Below are 19,939 nucleotides of genomic sequence, written 5' to 3'. Positions count from 1 at the left end.
CTAATTTCATGGTAGCCAGAGTGCGTTTGGTTTTAATTTGTATGTTATGGTAATTTTTCATCCATATGTCATTATTCTATTGATCAAAATTGAATTTAATAAATTGAAAAGAAAAAATGTAGCATTTGTTGCATTTTTCTTCTCAAATTAGGATTAACATCTTGGCTTCTATTGCTGTTTTATGCATGTTAAAACATTAATGACCACAAGAGTTTTCTTTTCCCTAGCTCACCCATTGATAGCTTTGATACTTTGTTGAATCTATCTCTTAGAGGCTATTTCTTGGCTGTTACATGCTTTTGCATGCTGAAAATTTGCATATCATAAAAATTCTAGTTTTTAACAGTTCTCTTCTAGTCCATTGGGCTTGGTGGAAAGTATACTATCTCTTTTAATGGCCATCAAGGCGTTGCTAGTACCTTCCTTCATAACCATTAGATCTTATAACACTCTTGAGCCCTTGTTTGTTGAAGATTTTGCTGGGTGATTTCTTTAGGAAAGCCTCCCTTGTGGGGATAACATCCACCACTAGATAGCTGGAGAGAGGTTACTGAGGTGACAGTCATGGCTGATCTCTTTGTTGCCTTAAGTCCTTGGTTGCTTAGTGAGGCTTTGCATTAGGCCTGCTAGATTTTGCGGTAATAGGGGTCCTTGGTGCACCATATAAATACACAAGGCCAAATATGATGGCTGCCAAGCTACACAACTACAGTAAGGTATAAAATTTAGTAATTTACATCTTTATCAGTTCATATGGGTTTCCACAATCAAAAAGAACAATCTTGCAATTTATATTGTAAAGAAGATTGGTGCACAGAGTGACTTTCAGGAGTTACTTGTCACAGTTTGTTCTACATCAATGCTTGCAATTCATGGCACACACCACTGCCTCTTGCTATAAGCGTTATTCTGAAGCAGGGAGGACATCTAGTTGTATACCATTCTGAGACTCTGTTCCACAGTAAAGAGTTTCAGCTAAGGTCCAAGCAATCAAAATTTCCTACCTCCGTTCCCCAATTAAGTATTGCTCAATACAAGGACTGGAACTACACGAAGAAGGAAATTACTACATTATCTGTTGAAGGAGAAGCTTTCCCTGTGAGTAGCTTCCACATCTCCAACAGAAATTGGGGACAGTTTATTCCAAACAGGGTAGAAATGATGATCATTAAAAAATACTTATATTTTTAGTGGACTTTCTAGTGATATATGAGAAAAATGAATTTTGATTATTTTCTTTTATATTAGTGTTATATAGAGTTGTTCCTTTTTTATCTTCAATCTCCAGTTATTCTGTACTATAAATATATGTTATTACTTAATGCAGAGGCAGTGCTTGAGAGAGTTGTCTCTCTCAGTTCCTCATTTCTGTTTATACTCATATCAAGTAAGCCACAGGAAGCATGCACATTGTGAAGCGATGTGATTGTTCTGAATATAATTTAATTTTGCACGAAGACAAATTATTGCTTCTCTCTATAACCATCTCAAAATTTGATTATTTGATGCTAAGTTTCTTCTAGATTGATATGTAAGCCTTGTTATTTAGTTGTGAGATACTGTATCCTAGTATATGACACCATGCTTTGTTTATAGCTTCATTCAATGCTTCTCAATAATTGTGATTGCCAGTTGAGCTTTAACATTAGATTGGGTCAGGACTGTGATGCAGTTTTTCTTTTTTTCTTTTCTGAATACAGATCTGATCACTTTAGAAACCGAAGGCAGACTCGCTCCTCTAATCAAAGAAAGGAAGAAGTTGTTCAATGATTTGATAGCTGTCAAAGGTACATCACAAACTTTTTGAAGTCAACATGGGATTTTCTTTTTCTGTTATCTTATCATTGGCTATAGCCTGGTTATTGTCTGATCTGTTTCTTTTTAATTCCTTTAGTATTAAAATTAACTGGGAAATTATATGCTTTTCTTCATGAATCTTTCTAGTTATGGCCAGTCTTGTTTTTCCTTTGTTCTGTCAAAACTTTACAGCAGCTTTGAAGGTAAACATGCTTTGAGCTATTTCCAAATGATCGCAGGCAATATACGTGTTTTCTGTCGTGTGCGCCCTCAGTTTGAGCATGAGGGATCATGTGCAATAGAGTTCCCTGATGATTTCACAATACGTGTTAGCTCTGGTGGAGGCTCACTCAATGATAACAAGAAGGACTTTGAATTTGATAGAGTGCACGGGCCTCATGTTGGCCAAGGTAATCAATTTTTTCCTTTATTATTTTAAAAATTGATAATCTACAGATGACTTTTGAGCAGCTTGGGGCCAAGTTCAGCTGTCTTGGCCATCCATTAACTTTACAAGTTGATGTATCTTTCTTTGATAGTCTGGTAAGTGGTCATTTCTGTGGCGAAGTTTTTATGAAGGAAAATAATTAAGAACCAATAGTTATTAATGAATCCCTGAAATATTGTGTATTAGCTTTTGAGGCATTGAGGCTCGAAGGAAAACAGAATGGCATAAGTATTGAAGTTTTTACAATTTTTTTCAAACAAAGTTCATATGCTGTATAACACTTGTGTCTTTAAAAATGGATGCAGGCGACTTTTTTCAAGAGATTCAACCTTTGGTTCAATCTGCATTGGATGGGTACAACGTCTCTGTTTTTGCATATGGCCAAACAGGGTCAGGGAAAACTCACACAATGGTCAGTCTCTCACAGATTCCCCACCTCATTGCCCTCTGCATATTCTCGGGTTTCTGTTTGGATTTCAGATCTTTGCAGTCTGTTGCATCCTGTTTGCATTTTCGCCATAACTGAGCTCTGCTAAGATTGCTCTCACTCTGTCTCTCTTTTGCGCAGACACATATATAAATACATTTTGTTCACATGGAACTCTTATACAATAGATGATCATAGTCTAACAGACTATGCTATTAATAATAGATGGATGGTGAAAAGGATACTGAAACTAGACACTGTTTAAGGAACATGGATAAAACACCTAAGATTCAATCAAACCGCGGAGTATGGAATGGAAGAATTTGCAAGCAAAGATTGTTGAAAACTCATGATATTCTGACTAGAATGTCCCAAGTCACAATGCTTAAAGGCAAAACATATCGATAGGCCAAAACTGACGTTGAGCCTTGTATACGATCCATTATAGAACCAACAAAAATGTCTATAGGTGTAGTGTGGATTGTTTGCATAAGAGAATATCCTCCTTGATACAATAATTTGTTGTTAGGTAAATGTTGTATATAAGTTGTTAGGAAAAGTTGTTCTCTTTTAATTGTTTTGTGAAATGACAAGTATATTGCCATTTAAATGTACAGATTCAGCTGTAAACATATCCATAGAGTACAAAATATCAAGGAATAGGCTTTTTTTTGATCTTATTCTAAGCTTCTGTATTCAGATTTGCTTCCCATATGTTATTGTTGAACAAATATGTCACAAATATGATACTACTATGCATTTCTTTCAATTGTTGCATAATTGTTCCCAGACTTGTGGAAATTTTGTTTTCTTTGATTATAACTTATGCTTGTTCCAGTGCAAATGACAGTGATTATTTCTAACAAACACTGATTGCTTAAGGTCTTTATTTTTAAAATTTTATATGTAGCTTATTTGTTTTGCAGGAAGGGCCAAGTCATGACCGAGGACTGTACTTTAGAGTCTTTGAGGAGCTGTTTGATTTATCTAATGCCGACAGCATATCTACCTCTACATTTACTTTCCATGTGACTATGCTGGAGCTTCACAATGAAAAGGTTTCATATTATATCGTTATGCAGTAAAAATTTGTTTGAAATAAGGAATCCTATGCATTTATTACTAACATTCACTTTCCATGTACATATATATATTCAAGATATGGCGTTGGTAATTTGGATCATGTGGACCTGTAATCTTAAATGTCCGTTCAAGACATTGAAATTTGAAATTGCATTCTAGAGGAGAGGAAATCTATCAAGACGTAACAGTATAAAATCAGTTGGGATACGTTTATTCAACAAGGGATAATGGTCAATGACATTCTTCTCTCCATGAGAATTGACATTACAAAGGAAAAATGATTGAGGAGTTCTCACCAAACAACAAATGCAAACCAAGTCGGCCAACAAATGGAAAACATTATGATGCTTGTTTTACAATTGATCTATCAGAATTTTGATGTTATGTATGCAGAATGCTGGTAATCTTCTTCAACATGCTTTCTTAGAGTACAATATGACCTTTCCTAACATGGAGTGGGTCCTATAACCTTTATACCATGCTTACTGTTTTTTCTCTCTTCTAATGGATTCCTTTATCCTGTCTTGTCTAAAGAAAAGCTGTTAGCTTGGAAGGGTCTTTGGGAGATTTTGGACAGTTACTCTAATGGATTCCTTTATCCTGTCATGTCTAAAGAAAAGCTGTTAGCTTGGAAGGGTCTTTGGGAGATTTTGGACAGTTAATCCAAGTGCTGCTAACTTTTCCATTGATTGTGTAAAATAATACACACAAGTACATTATACATCTATTGTCTTTATCAGTTTGGAGTTGAAATCGTAGTCCATGAACTTGTTTATTTGATGCTGTATGCACTGAAGCTTACACTTGCACACACCTAATATCAAACCGTAAATGTGCTCATATCAAGGGCGGAAATGGATGCAGGTTCATGATTTACTCTATAGCTGTAATGGGAGTGGCACAAGTACAACTGTACAAATGGGCCCAGATGAATCTTCTGTAGAACTTGTCAAAGAGAAGGTTGAAAACCCAACAGACTTTGCAAGAGTTCTAAAAATGGGACTACAAAAACGTGGTGTGGAACACAATACTGCTGACAGATGCAAGCATTCTCATATGTATGTTTACCATTTCTTTACTTTACAATGCAAAGCTATGTTGTTACTTTTCATCTTTTACTGGTCAAGAAAACCATTCCTTTTGGTGGTTTTTGAGAATCTCTCTCTACATGTGAGCTAGGATGGTTATGATGTCTATTTTTGATAAAAAGATAATTAGATTTTTGTCCAATATAATTATATAAACCAGTAAAGGCAACAGGTTACATATTTTCTGTTAGGCTCTGGCAACTGGTGATCAATTTAAACAGTGGCCCAAAATCTTATCGATCTGAGCTAGAAAAACTGAGCTATTCCTAAAAGTAAGAGGCAGAAAGCAGCCAAATTTATGAACTGGAGTAACTACTAGAAGTTGAGGTTCTTGCTTGGGTGAGATTGTAAAATTGTCTACCTGCTTTTTATCTCTTTTGCTTTTGTAGATTTGTGTTTGGAGTTGATTTTGCACATCTTCTATGTACTTACACTGGTTGCACTTCTATGTCGCATTGATCCACTACTGTGGTCTTTAGTTAAATATGAATAAAACTATCATATGGTGTCTATTTTTTCTCTTACTCAAGTCTTTAATCCTATGCAGTGTTACCAATTTCCATAGATTAAAAGTTTGGCTCACTACTAGATACATTTGAATATGTATTCAAAATTTAATTTCTACCTAATTGGTTTTTATTTTCAAGTTTTATTTTCTTTGATGTGCATGAGGCCCAGCCCCCTCAGTTCTAAACAGATGGTATGTTATGATGCACATTCACACTCCCATCAAGCTGTTTTTGGATACTGGTGGACACAATATAACCTTTCTTTCCTTCTGGATTGACATTTCCAACTATTGGCTCTGTTGATTGCGTGGCTTCTGATTGCTGGTATTTACTTTCTTTGTATCCTATTTTTTAAGCAGCTTGAGAAATGACCATAGCTGCACTGCGTTCTGGAGCAGGTTGCCCACTAGTTTGTATATATTCTGAAAATCTACTGCTGCCCTGCTCGAATAGTTCTTACCTTCTCCCTCATATGTATTGCCTGGAAGGAGGTGTTGATCATCATGGTCCCGAAACTTCTAGGATCCCCCATGCCAATTTTTGTCCTAATGCTGTGATCATCCATCTTTTTCCTGGCTGTGGACTGAAGATACTCATTTTTGCTGACAATATTATGCTTACCATTATCTCTCATTTTGCATGAGGCCTACACTAGTGATTGTTTTCACTACTCTTGTGATTGTTTTCAATACTCCAGTGATTTTCATCACAAAATCAGGTTTACAGGTTGATCTTTGCATGGCCTAAGTGTTGTGCTTTCACTTGATGAGATCATGGATAGCTTGAAGATGTTGATGCTTTGGTTGTATTGGTGATTGCTTTCCTTTCATGCTAGTAGACTTGGTTGTGGAGCCCCTATGATTATGTGGATGGTTGACGATACATGTCAATGTATGACTACCTTGATGGAATACCCTATCACTTTTGGGCTAAGCAAATATTCCAGACCATTTTCATTGGCTTCATGATGGTGTAGAGCGCTTGGCATTCTCCCCTTGCTGTTGCCTGATATGACATACTTCTTGGGGCGACTCAATATGGCCTAGCATGGTTTGATGTTCCTGAGGTGAATGCCCTTGTTCATGATGAGGGTTTGTAAGCATATTATGGTGTGTTATGGTATAACGTTTCAACTACACCCTCATGAGTGCTTCCTTCCTCTACATACTTTTGTGCAGTATTGCTTGATGGAGAAACCTACCATGGAACGCCCTAGCCTTGTGGGATGTTTTCACACTTCTCATACTCTTATTTTAGGACATGACTTACTTGGCATATTGGTTGGCGGTGATACATTATTTCTTGGATCTAGCATTTGCATGCACGTGGAGAGATGGTCTTATGTTATTGGTTGATGAAGGGCCACCCCCTTCTCCATGGGGTTAGTCGAGTATTGGTTTTACATGTGTTTTTTATATATGGGGTAAAATGTGGATGTAATGTGTAACTGCATATGTAATAGGGTTGGTCTAATAATGAAGGGGCCACATGTACAATATGTAAATAGTTATATATAGAGATCATGTAGTCATTATTGGGGGCATGTGATTTGAATGTATGGATGTATTTAGGGTATTTGGAAAAGTTCCTTTTATTCTTCAAGGAGTTATTGTGTAACTTCTCTCTCTTATCCATATTAGAGTTGTGCTCCACAAGCACGTTACTTCTGGTTGATGCTTAACACTAGGACAAAGCTGTTTGAAGGAGGGTACTATGATACAACCCTAGGCGGTGGCATATATGGGGTTAAATATATATGATATGATCCAAGCGTGGGGGTTGGGGGGAAGAGGGAGGATATGTGCAGTTAAATGTGCATCTAATGTGTAAATGCATATGTAATAGGGTCGGCCTAATAATGAAGGGAACACATGTGCAATAGATAAATAGGTATATTTCGAGATCATGTAGTCATTATTGAGATGTGGTTTGATCTATGAATGTATTTGGTGTATTTGGAGGAGCTTTTCCTATTCCTTGAGAATTTATTGTGTAACTTATCTTACTTATCTATATTGGAGATGTGCTCCACAGTCACATTGGTGTACAAGGTATGTATTTCTGGTCTTTTATAATATTTTGGGTATTTGGATTATAACAGGAAACTCAATGAATGCTTTTCCACATTTGTTGATGGCATCCCAAGTAAATCCACTGGTGTAGAGTCTAGACTATTGCACCTTACCTAGGGGGATTTGAACTGGGCACCTGCTGGAATGGAACTTGCAAAATGTCAAAATCATTGGTGACAACTAGTTGAGTGAACCACTGGAAGTTTGTATAATTTTTACCAAGATGGGCGTCCTAAAAAAATATTGATCCAAAGAGCAGCCATGTTATGTATAATGATCAATTCTCATTGTCTTTCTTTGGTGTTTCCCTTTTATTATGCTCTTCCCAAGCTGTAAATAGGATAACAAAACCAATGGATGGGTTCATGAGTCTTTCAATGATAAAATTGTTTAGTCTGTATATTGCTTTGCCTCATTTTCTATTCAAATTTAGTCTTATTGCCTTTCCTATGATTTTTGACAAAAAATATATTATTTGGTCTTTATCAATATACTTGGACATTATATGAGTAGAATATCCCCACTGGTGTTTAATATTGGGAATATATGTTACACGTTAATATGTGTACACTGTAGATCTAATAATTCCAGCGCAAAATGTCTTTCTTTAAATATCTAAATGATTGGAAGAGCAGTCATCTTAAGCTCTTGTTATTTTCCTTGATATTGTCAGTTATAAGCTTGAATACTTTCTTCAAAATGCATAGTTAATAGCTTGGGCTTCAGTTTTTATTATTTATTATTTTATGATTTACACTCTCAGAACTTTTCACATTCTCAGGATGGTCACAATCCATATAAACTACTCAAATAGTCTTGCTGGGGAGGATCTATATAGCAAGCTTTCATTAGTTGATATGGCTGGAAGTGATCGTCTGATTAGGGAGGAAGCAAGTGGTGAACGACTTACAGAGTTGCTGCATGTTAACAAATCACTTTCAGCGTAAGCATCCCCAGATTTCTCGATACTTGGATTTATCTTCTTATTCTCTTTTTTAAGTTACACTTATTACAGATGCACTTATTACAGATGCACAAGATACAAAGTCCAAGTTTATCTTTATTTCTTGATTTCATGTTTATGGTTTAAAATCTGGACTTTGGTCTTGTCTTTTACAGTCACGCTAAACGATACTTATTTGTAGAATCCAGGAATGACCAATGAGTGCGATTCTAAAATTCCCAGGCTTTCTTATTTATTGGTATCGTAACGGCTGGATTTCAAGTTGGGTTCTCATGAACACATTTTACATTATTTTAAAATATTGGTTGATGCAATGTGTGTAACTGGGGAGACTGATTCCAGCATTATATGAATCTAATTTATCAATTAGTACCTTTGCTACAAAAAATGTTTTCCATGCAAAAACTCGTCTAGATGAACAAATCAGCAAGGTTGCAGTGAAAGAGTTTGACTTGGACTTGAGAAAAACTTTGCGGAAGAAATTGTTTAAAATGAGGGTTTTCTTTTTTCTTTTGAGCATTTATATTTGATGCTGAATAGTTTTTCCATCTGCTCCTGAATTAGACTCACCGGGCAGTGAATAACCCGCAACTTTGCGGGTCTGGCTGACTTGGCATGTTTGACTAGTCGGTAGAGAGACAGACATGGGATTTAGTTAACTCTGCTTGGTAGCCAGGGTGAGCTGAGTTTGAGTCAGGAGTACTTGAAGATTTGGCCTTATTTTGAGATTGCCACTATCCATTGCATAATGTGTGTGTCTGTCTAGAAGTTAATCTCCCCGGCTGAATAGTAGTTATGGGTTTTGGGCTCCGATGGAGGGATTGATTATATAAATTAAATAGCATTGAGTTTTATGCGAAAGAGTCTGAACCTACAGTTTGTCTTGCTTTTGGTATGGTTGATTTATTCTTGCTGTTGTGGCATTACTTGGTTCCTTGGTTTTCCTCTTCATGTCTGTAATTTACTTTATTGTTGGGGGTTTTCTCATTCTGGGTACAGCTGTAGTTTTATTTGTTACTATCTGTTCTTTTATTTTTTTTTTTTCTTTTTGGGAGAGGACCCTAGGTGCTCTTTCGTTTGCCATTATTACTTGTGTTTTGAGTCCCATAGACCTATTTTTGTCATTAGTGGACATTAATTTCATTTATATCAAGAGCAGACTTCGTTAGTAGGATAAGGATACAAATTCCTCTTGTCTATAACTATGTCTTGATGATATATTAGATACCTCTAGAGGATTGTTTTATGGATTTTAAATGCAAGATACTCTAGGAGGAATTAACATAACCATGAGACTTGGGGTGCAACTTGTACCAATGCCAGTGGCATTATCACTGACTGTTTCAGCATCAGGGAATCAGTCCAGGTCCCAAAGTGATAGAACTGCCAATAAAATGGAGAGAGCTCACTGATATAGTGGAGTGAGATTCCATTTGATATCCTTATTTCATTCAAAAATATTTGCCAGACTGGATAAAGCTATGTTTTGGAGCATGGACAGAATGGTTAGTGCCATAGTTCACTTTTGCAGGCCTGCATTTATCGATGTTTTCGATCACTATATGATCTCTTGTAGTTACATTGGCATCATATTTTGAGACATTAATGATTATTGTACAGGTACCCTTTTGAGTTTTGATATTTTGATTTTGGGTTGCAAATCTTTGACTTCAAGTAACCATTTTTGAATTTATGAGTTCCATTGGCGAAGTTTTGGTCACCCACGGACATCAATGTCCTAACCTTCTTTTTGTGAAGCCTTGGTGTACCATGTTACTATTGAGAGGCAACAAACTTGCAATTGGTTTTCTCATTCTTTGGTCCATGATTGGGTATAGTACAATGTATTCTCTAAAATGTCCTTGACAGGGAGGGAACTTTATGAGAAAACAGGAAATGACTACTGCAAAATAAAAATGATTCTTTTGGTGACAGTTTGGCCTTTATTATTCCCTTGAACATGGTATTTTTGATTCATGCAAGGTCACTGAAAGCAGTGCTAAACTTTTATGGATATAAATGTGGATTCTGGGGCTGATGATTGATGATATTAGATTAATAGTCAAACAATGAATGTGAACTGCTCTTTTTATATATACAATTATCTTCATTTTGAGCAACTGGCAATTCATGGTATTGGTCATTTCCCAGAGGTTTCTGCACAGGTTTGCTCTATGATGATTCCTCTTTTTCAACCAGATAGTAATTTAGAAATCTCTTTGCTAGCAGTACTTAGCATCTAGGCTGTCAAAGGGATTAGGATATCACTAAGTATTTGACACCAAAGAATTGCTTCTTATATTTTACTGGGTGAGGATGGTACTGCTCTGTGATAAAACAATATAACCTTGAATAAAATTTACAGCCTGCAAGAATGACTTAGAATTGTGTCTTAATTCAGTTGAACTGACTTGCTGTTGGTTAACCATAAGCACTCTTATTGCAGGTTTCATGGTATAAAACAATATAACCTTGAATAAAATTTACAGCCTGCAAGAGTGACTTAGAATTAAGTGTCTTTACTCAGTTTAACTGACTTGGTGTAGGTTAACTATAAGCACTCTTAATGCAGGTATTCATGGTTGATGACTTGAATTAAGTTGTATTGCACTCTTCAGATTGTTGGTTAATTAAATATCCTGGTGTATTACACCTATGGTTGCTTTCTGAGATTGTGACGTGTTAATCATGTGCCAACATTCTGTGATAGAAGGGTGTATTCCATGATATATGTGTCATTCCTATTAATTGGTTGATGAGTGGTTGGTTACATGATTGAGGATGCCAGGTGATGAAGCCATAAAGCACAAACCATTAAAATTAGGTCCAAAAGATTTAGGGATGAAATGGCATATGGAAAAGAACCAGTGCTATTTTGGGAATTTAATTGATTGATGTGCTCAATGAGGCAACGAATACTCCATCGCTTCTCTAGCTTGCAGTTCATAGTGAGAAATGGTTCTATCAGTCTATAATTCTACATGTCAGCAAGCCAAATGTTGTTTTGACCCAGACTAATTGGACGAGCTTGAAATGGCTACATGTGACGAATCCAACTTGGGATAGCAGTGGTTTTGGAATGTTGGATCTCAAGCATTTTGGCTGGTGGCCATGTATATAAATTTGTGGGGTTCTAGAAGCCAATAATGGAATTATATTTCTATGGACACCATGTTACCAAACTGACATACCTAAGCAACCTGAATGTTTTGACTAATAGAACGTTTTTGCGATCGTTATATTTTGTCAAAGTAAAGGCGTATGTGTTTTACATCTGGTAATTAGAAAAAGTTTATAAGAATCTATATGTTTCTTATATGACATTATGTTAATGTTTCTACACTGTTTCAATGAAAACCTGAACTATATCGTTGTATGCTATAGATAGATGAAGTGAGTCACTTCAGTTAAGTTATTATTGTTTCCTTTATCATTGGATATTGTTTAAGTTGTATTGCTGCTATTATATTTTAGAATTATGCTGAATGGGAAATTAAATATTTTAAATTGGCATTTGCAGAGTGGGTGATGTTTTATCAGCTTTGACAGCAAAAAAAGAGTATATACCTTACACAAACTCAAGGCTCACTCAAATACTCTCTGATTCTTTGGGTAATTAGCATTGACCTTTTTTTAAAGCATACATAAAGTTGAAAGGTGAGCAATTTGGATTATATATATATATTGGACATTTAGTCTATGTGCCTTGTAGTGTGACAATTCAGTAGTTAGGGTTAAAAGTCGCAAATAAACAACCTTTTTGTGGAGGTAATTAGTGACATGTATGTTGTTTGTTACTTCTGCTTTTTCCTTAATTCTCTACAACCAACGTTTATAAATATTGACATATTAACATAATTAATTGTCTTCTTTGCACCTTGAAATTGTTTTAGTGTGTATGTTTGTGTTTTTCTTTGCTAAAGGAAAATATTCTATTAACCACAAACTGGCAAGCCATTGTTCACAAAATTCAGGGTGTTCAAATTACAATATAAACCACTAAGATTATCAAACCTACATACCCTACTCATGTCCCAACTACAAATATAATTTTGATTTGCTTTTATACAGTCGGGACCATTTTTACATTTCAATCCAAAGGGAGAAGAGTAGAACATAGTGTTGAGTCTTGACAGGTCCCATAACATCTAGAAAAATGGAGGATGGGTGGTGACAGCCATTTATTTGGGTCCTGATGGTCCTAGTCCTCTGTGATGAACTTGAAGTTAACTTGCTTTCCTGGGCTTCCTGCAATTCTCATTACTTGATGTTTCTAGGATTTCTCTGCAGTTGCATCTTGGCCTCTGCCTTTCATGAACCTAGTACTATGGGTGTTGGAAACCAAAATAATACTGAGAGGGGGGGTGAATCAGTATTATGTAAATTTTAAACAATTATTTAGCCAGTCAAAAACATTCACTACTACAACAACACATCAATCACATAAGAATTGGACCAAGGTTACTTGGGAGTGGCAACAGAGAGTAGACATTTTCAAAAGCTCCTGGTTTGAGAATGAATTTTATATAATATATATTTTTATATATTTTGATGCATATATGTCAACAAAAGCATGTAGAATGATGAATTAGATATAAAAAAACATAAAAACATGGATTGAACCATATAACATCAATCATCTAGAAGTTATAATCTTCATCAACCATGTCCACAAGTTAGTAACATACAACATATCGAGTCTCATGATTCATCAATCTTAAAGTTTCAAGCTTTCAAAATTCAATATATAACATTTATCATCATTGATCACTAAAGTTGTAACTTGTACTTGTAAGTTTGTAACCATTACCATTACCAAGTAACCAAACGATAACAAAGAATATCTAACATGAAATGAAATGTTTCAACTTTCACATATAATATATTCATAATTCATTACCAATGAGTTATAATTGCCAACTTCAAACTTCAAACTTAAATTGTCATATATTGTTTACAAAAAATATCATAATAAATATGAAAGAGTCAACAATTATAAAAACTACTAGAAACTAGAAAAGACAAGTAAATCCATTATCCACTGCGTCCTATGGCCCTTGCCACAAGAAATTTCTAGTTTTTGAGAAGGTTGGGTGGTCTACTTGTGAAAATTCCTTGAAATGTAGCAACTCAAATTAATTCTCCTAACTGATTATTTAGTTGATTAAATTTTCTGATTAATATCGAATTAATCACACTGCAATTTCTTCACAAATAAAACGCTGTGGAAAATAAACAGGAAACTGAAAAATACTAGCACACACACATAAAAATGGCAATTATTTTTGGACAAAAGTCCACGGAAAAACCCAATGTGGGAAAATTGGTGCAACAATTGAGGGTTTTATTTTTATTCAAGAGAGAAATTTTGAGTACAACTGGATGCCCAAAACTGGCAATCCTCTATAAGAGTAAAAAATAGTGACAAATTTTGCATCACCCGACACTGATCCAACTCCAAAATTGACACTTTCTGGGCTACACAAAACCCGTGTGTTAGCCTCTGCATCACACTTGCACAGGCTCTTGTACGCTTTGCCTCTAAAGTGCAACTGATCACGCTGTTTGCCCAACCCAACCTCTGAGAATGACTCGCTCTTCCCTTCCAAAAATTCTCTCGACCTCTAGCAATTGAATTTACCCTTTGAATGGCCAAATCGAACTCTGCCTCTGAAGCTTTTGCACAAATCATGTGCAACCCCACTGAGGAAACTCGAACCTCCTGTAGCTGACTCTCTGGAATTGGAAAACTTCCTCTGAACTCATTATCTCTACCCCTCTCTATCTCTACGTCCCCTCTCTAGCTTGAACTCTTTCAAGAGAATGCTACTCTTTGAAAAATCGAACTGCCCAAGGAAACTCTCTCTCTAAGTGTGTTTCTCCATCTACCCATCGACCTCTTCTTATTATCTCCAGCTGGGACTCCAACGACTACGATTAAAACTTAATCGACGTTTGAGATTATCTCCAAGTTGATCTGTGTGAGTTTCTAGAAAATTCTCACCTCTCTCAATTAATTACTATTAATTAACCATTTTTTCTAAGTTAGACAAGAAAAATTTAAATGATGGTCAATTAATTTAATTGAACTATCTCTTGGTGGAATTTCCATAAACGATTTCTGGGTTTTGGAGAACTCCTGAGTTTTAGCTTCTCCATAAAGTTTCGAGACTAGAACACACTCCAATGGTAGAAAAACTAACACTCCCTCTTAGCGAGGAAGGTGTTCTCTCCAACTAGTGTTGCACAACTGTCACAACACCCTGTCTCTACCACATCCTTCAATCACGCTGCTGCTGTCTGACAACTGTCGCTGCCTAGCACTGTTCACTAACTACTGCACTAATTCTGATTCATCTGCTATTGACTGTAGCTGAACTGAATTGTTGCATTTGTGCTGCTGCTGACATTGCACTGTACACTTTGTACTGCATCTGCACTGCAACTTCCTCTCAACTGTTGCTACTGCTATTACAACTACTGCAACTAAGAAGCATCCAAAATACTGAATCAACTGTCTCTGTGCTGCAACTGTCTCTAGAGCATCTGACTGCTACTAGCCTAGGCACTGCCCACTGAGAAATCTGCGCTGCTACCGACTCTACACTGAGCCTCCTTCTCTGCTGTCAACACTGCTCTGCGCGCTCTCGATGGGGCTTGGAGAACACACACCAACAATTACTCAGTTGCTCGGTTCATTAGCTGACTGGGTCAAACCGGCAAAAAAAATCGGGTTTGACCTCTCACTTTGCCCAAAATTAATGTTAACTGCCGGTTTAGGACGAAACCGACCGGTTTATGGTCAAATCGGCCGTTCCATCCTAAACTGGTTGGTTAGCTGCCAAGGTCGAGGAGGACCCACACAATGCAATTAGGAAGCTTCTAGGGTGTTTTAGAGGGAAAATAAGGGTTGTTTCCCTCCAAAAACACTCTCTCCAAGCCTTTAAAAGGATCTCACTCCCCTCATTTTCCTCACACATCTCATTTGGAGTTTTTGTGAGTTTGATTTAGAGCTTGGAGAGTATTGAGTTTTTGCTGGAGTAGTGGAACAATAGAGAGTTTGAACTAAGTAGTAGTTATCATGCCTCAAAAAGCCAAGGATATTGCATGGGCTCATTGTGATATGATGGATGGCAACATGATTTGCAAATATTGCCAAAAAATCTATTGAAGGAGGGGGTATTAACAAGTTCAAGCAATGCTTGGCTGGGATAGGAGGCCATGTAAAGCCACGTGGAGCACTAAATGAAGTAATAGGGCATATTACGGCAAAATACCTTCAAAAGTTTGATACTCAAGTCACTGAACCAATAAAGAAGTTTGTGACTCGAGCAGTTGCAAAGTTTGGGAGTTGAGACTCAACCAACTGAGTTTGATCATGATGACTCATGAGAAGTTTCAAGTGATAATACTGATCACTATTATCCTATGAAATCGGATTCAGACACGATTCAGGCAGATTTGTGTCCAAAAATCGGGATACATCGTGTCTGATCGGGACACGTTCAAATTTGGAACGTGTCCTTATCAGACATGACATTTCCGATTTTCGGACACGAATCCGGAAAACAAGAACCCGCGTGGCGTTATAAAGGCGTATTTCCCCATTCTATTTGCACATTCACTTGTTTACTTTGCTGTGGGTGTTTGGGAGCAAGGAGCAAAGGGTGTGGGAGCATTTTCAAGGAGATTCAAGCAACATGTAAGTGCATTTTCTCTCTTTTTTTGCATTTTTATTACAACAGTTTGCATGTGCATTTCTTTTACAAATTTGTGCATTTTTTGTTTATTTTTTTACAACATTCATGGCTCAATCAAGGGCAGCAGGGAAGGGGCAAAGGAAGGGGAAGAATGTCCCCATTGGAGATGCCCCTCCTCTCCCAATTTCATCAGGGTCTGCAAGTGTTCCCTCTATTGCAAGTGGGGCTGCAACAACAGCTTCAAATGTTGAGGGAAGACTTCCTCCTCAAGGTGACAAATATCCCTTGTGGAAATATGTCACAAGAGAGCAAGGGCCACCCAACAAGGTGAAGGGAGGAGGCAATGTGAGTTGGAAATGCAACTATTGCCACAATACTTTCAGGAGCACATATTTCCATGTGAAAGGTCATTTGTTGGCTTTACCAGGTTGTGGAATTGGAGCTTGTACAAATGTGCCTTTACCAAAGAGGAAAGAAATGCTAAGAGAGTCCAATGTTGGTATGGAAAATGTGGCTGCAAAATAAATAAAAAAAACCAAGAATGATGACCCCCTTCCATTCTTGAGGAAAAGCAGCAACAAATTCCCATTTGAGAGTTCTAGTGGGGGACAAGCAGCAAAAAGAAAGGCAATTTCACTTGGTCCAATGGACAAGATTTTTCAGAAGGAGAAACAGGAAGAGCTTGATCTCACCATTGCCTTTTTTTTCTATCAAAACTTCATATCCTTTAATGTTGCACGCTCACCTCTATTTATTGAGATGTGTTGAGCTCTAACTCAAGGGGCTCCATCAGGGTATGTGCCTCCTGGGTCAGAGAAGCTTAGAACCACATTGTTGACGAAGGCAAAAAAAGAGGTGGAAAAAATGCTTGAGCCTATTAAAGCATCATGGCCAACATCTGGGGTTAGCATTGTTTTTGATGGATGGACAGATCCAGCATGACACCCACTCATCAACTTCATGGTGTCTTCCTTGAATGGTCTAGTTTTCTTGAAAGCAGTGGATGCACTTGGACAATACAAGGATGCACAATATATGGGTGAGTTGTTTATTAAAGTTATTGAAGATGTAGGTGTTGATTCTTGTGTGCAAATCATTATAGATAATGCACCTGTTTGCAAGGCTGCTAGCATGATTGTGGAAGCTAAATATCCACAAGTGTTTTGGACACCTTGCATTGTCCATTCATTGAACTTAGCATTGGAATCTATTGCTTTTGATGTGCTTTAGATTGGTAACATTATTGAGGATGCATGACATATCCGTAACTTTGTACAAAATCATACAAATTCCCTCACTATCTACAAGGAGTACAACAATCTATCATTGTTGAAGATTGCGGATACACGGTTTGCCTCTTCATTCATCATGTTGAAGAGGTTGAGGGAGGTCAAGACCACTCTTGGGGCCATGGTTATTTCAGAGTTTTGGTCCTTTTGGAGAAAGACAAATCAAGTAGCCTCTAAAAGAGTGAAGGACACAGTGTTAGATGATGCTTGGTGGGAGAGGGTAGATCTACTTATTTAGATCATGGACCCTATCATTTCTTTGCTTCGATTTGTAGATACAGACCAACCCATCCTAGGAGAGGTTTATGAGGGATGGGATTCCATGATTGAGTCTGTGAGGAGCATTATTTTACAGAGTGAGTGCCCTGAGTATGAGACATCATCAGAGGCCTTCTTCACCACTATACAAGATATTCTTGTCAGCAGATGGGACAAGAATTGCACACCTTTAAATTGTTTGGCTCACTCATTGAACTCAAATACTACAGCCATAAGTCACTGAATGGTGGACCTTCTCAAAGATTCCCTCCTCACATGGATGGTGAAATCTCACAGGGGAGGAAAGATGCATTCAGGCGGTTTTTTTGTATAGAGCATCCCTTGATGAGGTGGAGGATGCCTTTGCAGAGTTTTCCGTAGGCACTGATTGATTTGCAGGATATGATCTGATAAGAGACAGGGGGCTAAGAAGCCCTATTCTTGGTGGGCAAATCATGGGGCAACAAGCCCTCCTCTACAACAATTAACCATGAGGCTCCTCTCTCAGGGGACTTCATCCTCTTGTTGCGAGAGGAATTGGAGAACATATGGCGTCAAGAAGAACAAGCTTGAGCAGTCCAGGGCAGAAACAATGGTGTATGTGCACATCAACTTTCGTCTTATTTACAGGTAGAGGGATGAGTGGTTGAAGGGAAAGACAAAGATGTGGGATGTCTTTCCTGATGATATGGGTCTGGACAACAGTGTTGAGTTGGCATTGGCCAACTTGGATCTCAATGATCTAGTGCTAGAGCTGTTAGATTTGATGATGGTGATATTGTAGTCATCCTCCACACCAACAGATGCAGAGATGACTTTAGATACAAGAGAGGAGGATGCAGTAGAGGAGAGCAGTGGTGACCATGATGATGAGGACATTGATGCTGATTTTGATGACGACTATGAGGATTGATGACTCATGAGTCATGAGCTACCTATTGCCTTGAGGCTTGTATACTTGTAGTTGTTTTGTATTTGCTATTTCTATTTGCCATTGGCATTGCACTACCTATGTAACACATTTTGATTTTGATGACTTAATGAGAAAACTACAATATCTTTATCTTACTATCTTGTCTTTCTCCTATTGGATCATTGATGAATTGAATATGTATTATGATTTATCATTTATGTCACAATTGTATTTGTATGCATAATGTTACTTTGTAAAACTTACATCTAGATGAAGATCTATGTTTGAAATCAATGAATTTGTATCATGAATGAGAATTTGTGTAAGAAATATCTAATTTTTAATATATATATATATCTATATATATATATATATTTAATAAAATAATATATAACGTATCTGAACGTGTCCTGTGTCGGGGGGTCAACGTGTCCGTATCCAATACTCGAATCCCCGTATCAGGTGACTTAGTTATTATCATATATGTGGAATTGTAGTAGGCCAGTGGCCCCATAGTTTGTAGGCTTTGTTTTTGCACTCTAGCGGCCTTTTAGAGCCTCATTGATTATATATTTTGTTGCTGATATGTATTTCACTTGGTGCCATTTTGATATATTCACCTTTACATGGTATATATATGAGCAAACATTGCATATTTTTGTCTAATGGTTTGGAATCATGGTTTTAAATCTTAAAAATAGGTTTTTCCTTAAAAATTAATTATTTAATGTATTTTTTTAAAAACCAGTTTATTTAGACATGACCAGTCCCGATTTGGCGGGTTTTGGTTTGAAACCCGGTTTATTAGGTGGACAGGTCCGATTTTTAAAACTATGCCAAGTAGATTGATTTTCTCAGTGGATGAAGTTCAGCAGAGGAGATAGAGTCCGAGGGTGAGTTGGAGGGGGAGAGAGAGGGTATCAACAATGGTCTGAGAAGTGCAAGACAAATTCCGGAAGAGACAACATGAGGAGAGATGCATGCAGAGGGTGACGTAGAGACACCAACATATGGACAAAGGGTCCATCTCGGGGTCAGAGAGTTGCTGTGGTGAGAGAAATTTATCACTAAATTTCTTTCAGTATTTTTCCTCTGTTTTGTTGTCAGAATTCTTGTACTTGAATTTTTGCTGAAGAATTAATAAAGAAACCTTATTCTGCTGCATCGATTTTCCCACATCGGGTTTTTCCGGGGACAATTGTCCAAAAATAACCATGTCAATATTTTTTATGCGTGCTAGAATTTCTCTAATTTTCTAATTTTTTTTCGCAGTATTTGTTTTGTGAAGGTTGCAGCGTATATGTTTCAATATTTGCCGTAGGAAACTGCAAATAGTTTGTTTAATTAATTTAACAAATAGAAGAAATATTATCAGTTGTTGCAATAGGACT

At 37.0% G+C, this 19,939-nt stretch overlaps 1 protein-coding gene across 2 annotated transcripts in view; it reads left to right on the top strand.

Annotated features, from left to right (window-relative positions):
* Positions 1 to 2,026: 2,026 nt before the first annotated feature.
* Positions 2,027 to 19,939, top strand: part of LOC149262413 (kinesin-like protein KIN-14L) — a 310,043-nt gene continuing 292,130 nt past the window's right edge. For both annotated transcript variants that reach the window (XM_089424447.1, XM_089424441.1), the window contains exons 1-6: positions 2,027 to 2,207; positions 2,551 to 2,657; positions 3,599 to 3,730; positions 4,620 to 4,813; positions 8,206 to 8,367; positions 11,909 to 12,000. In XM_089424447.1, the coding sequence (XP_089280573.1) occupies positions 2,027 to 2,207; positions 2,551 to 2,657; positions 3,599 to 3,730; positions 4,620 to 4,813; positions 8,206 to 8,367; positions 11,909 to 12,000 (868 nt within the window). The remainder of the gene's footprint in view (positions 2,208 to 2,550; positions 2,658 to 3,598; positions 3,731 to 4,619; positions 4,814 to 8,205; positions 8,368 to 11,908; positions 12,001 to 19,939) is intronic.

Source organism: Pinus tabuliformis, chromosome 6 (genome assembly GCF_031772625.1).
Source record: "Pinus tabuliformis cultivar Carrire ecotype Pingquan chromosome 6, CPIR1, whole genome shotgun sequence".
NCBI classification, from domain to species: Eukaryota; Viridiplantae; Streptophyta; class Pinopsida; order Pinales; family Pinaceae; genus Pinus; species Pinus tabuliformis.
Note: the sequence above shows the minus strand (reverse complement) of the source record. Positions and strands in the feature narration are given on the sequence as shown.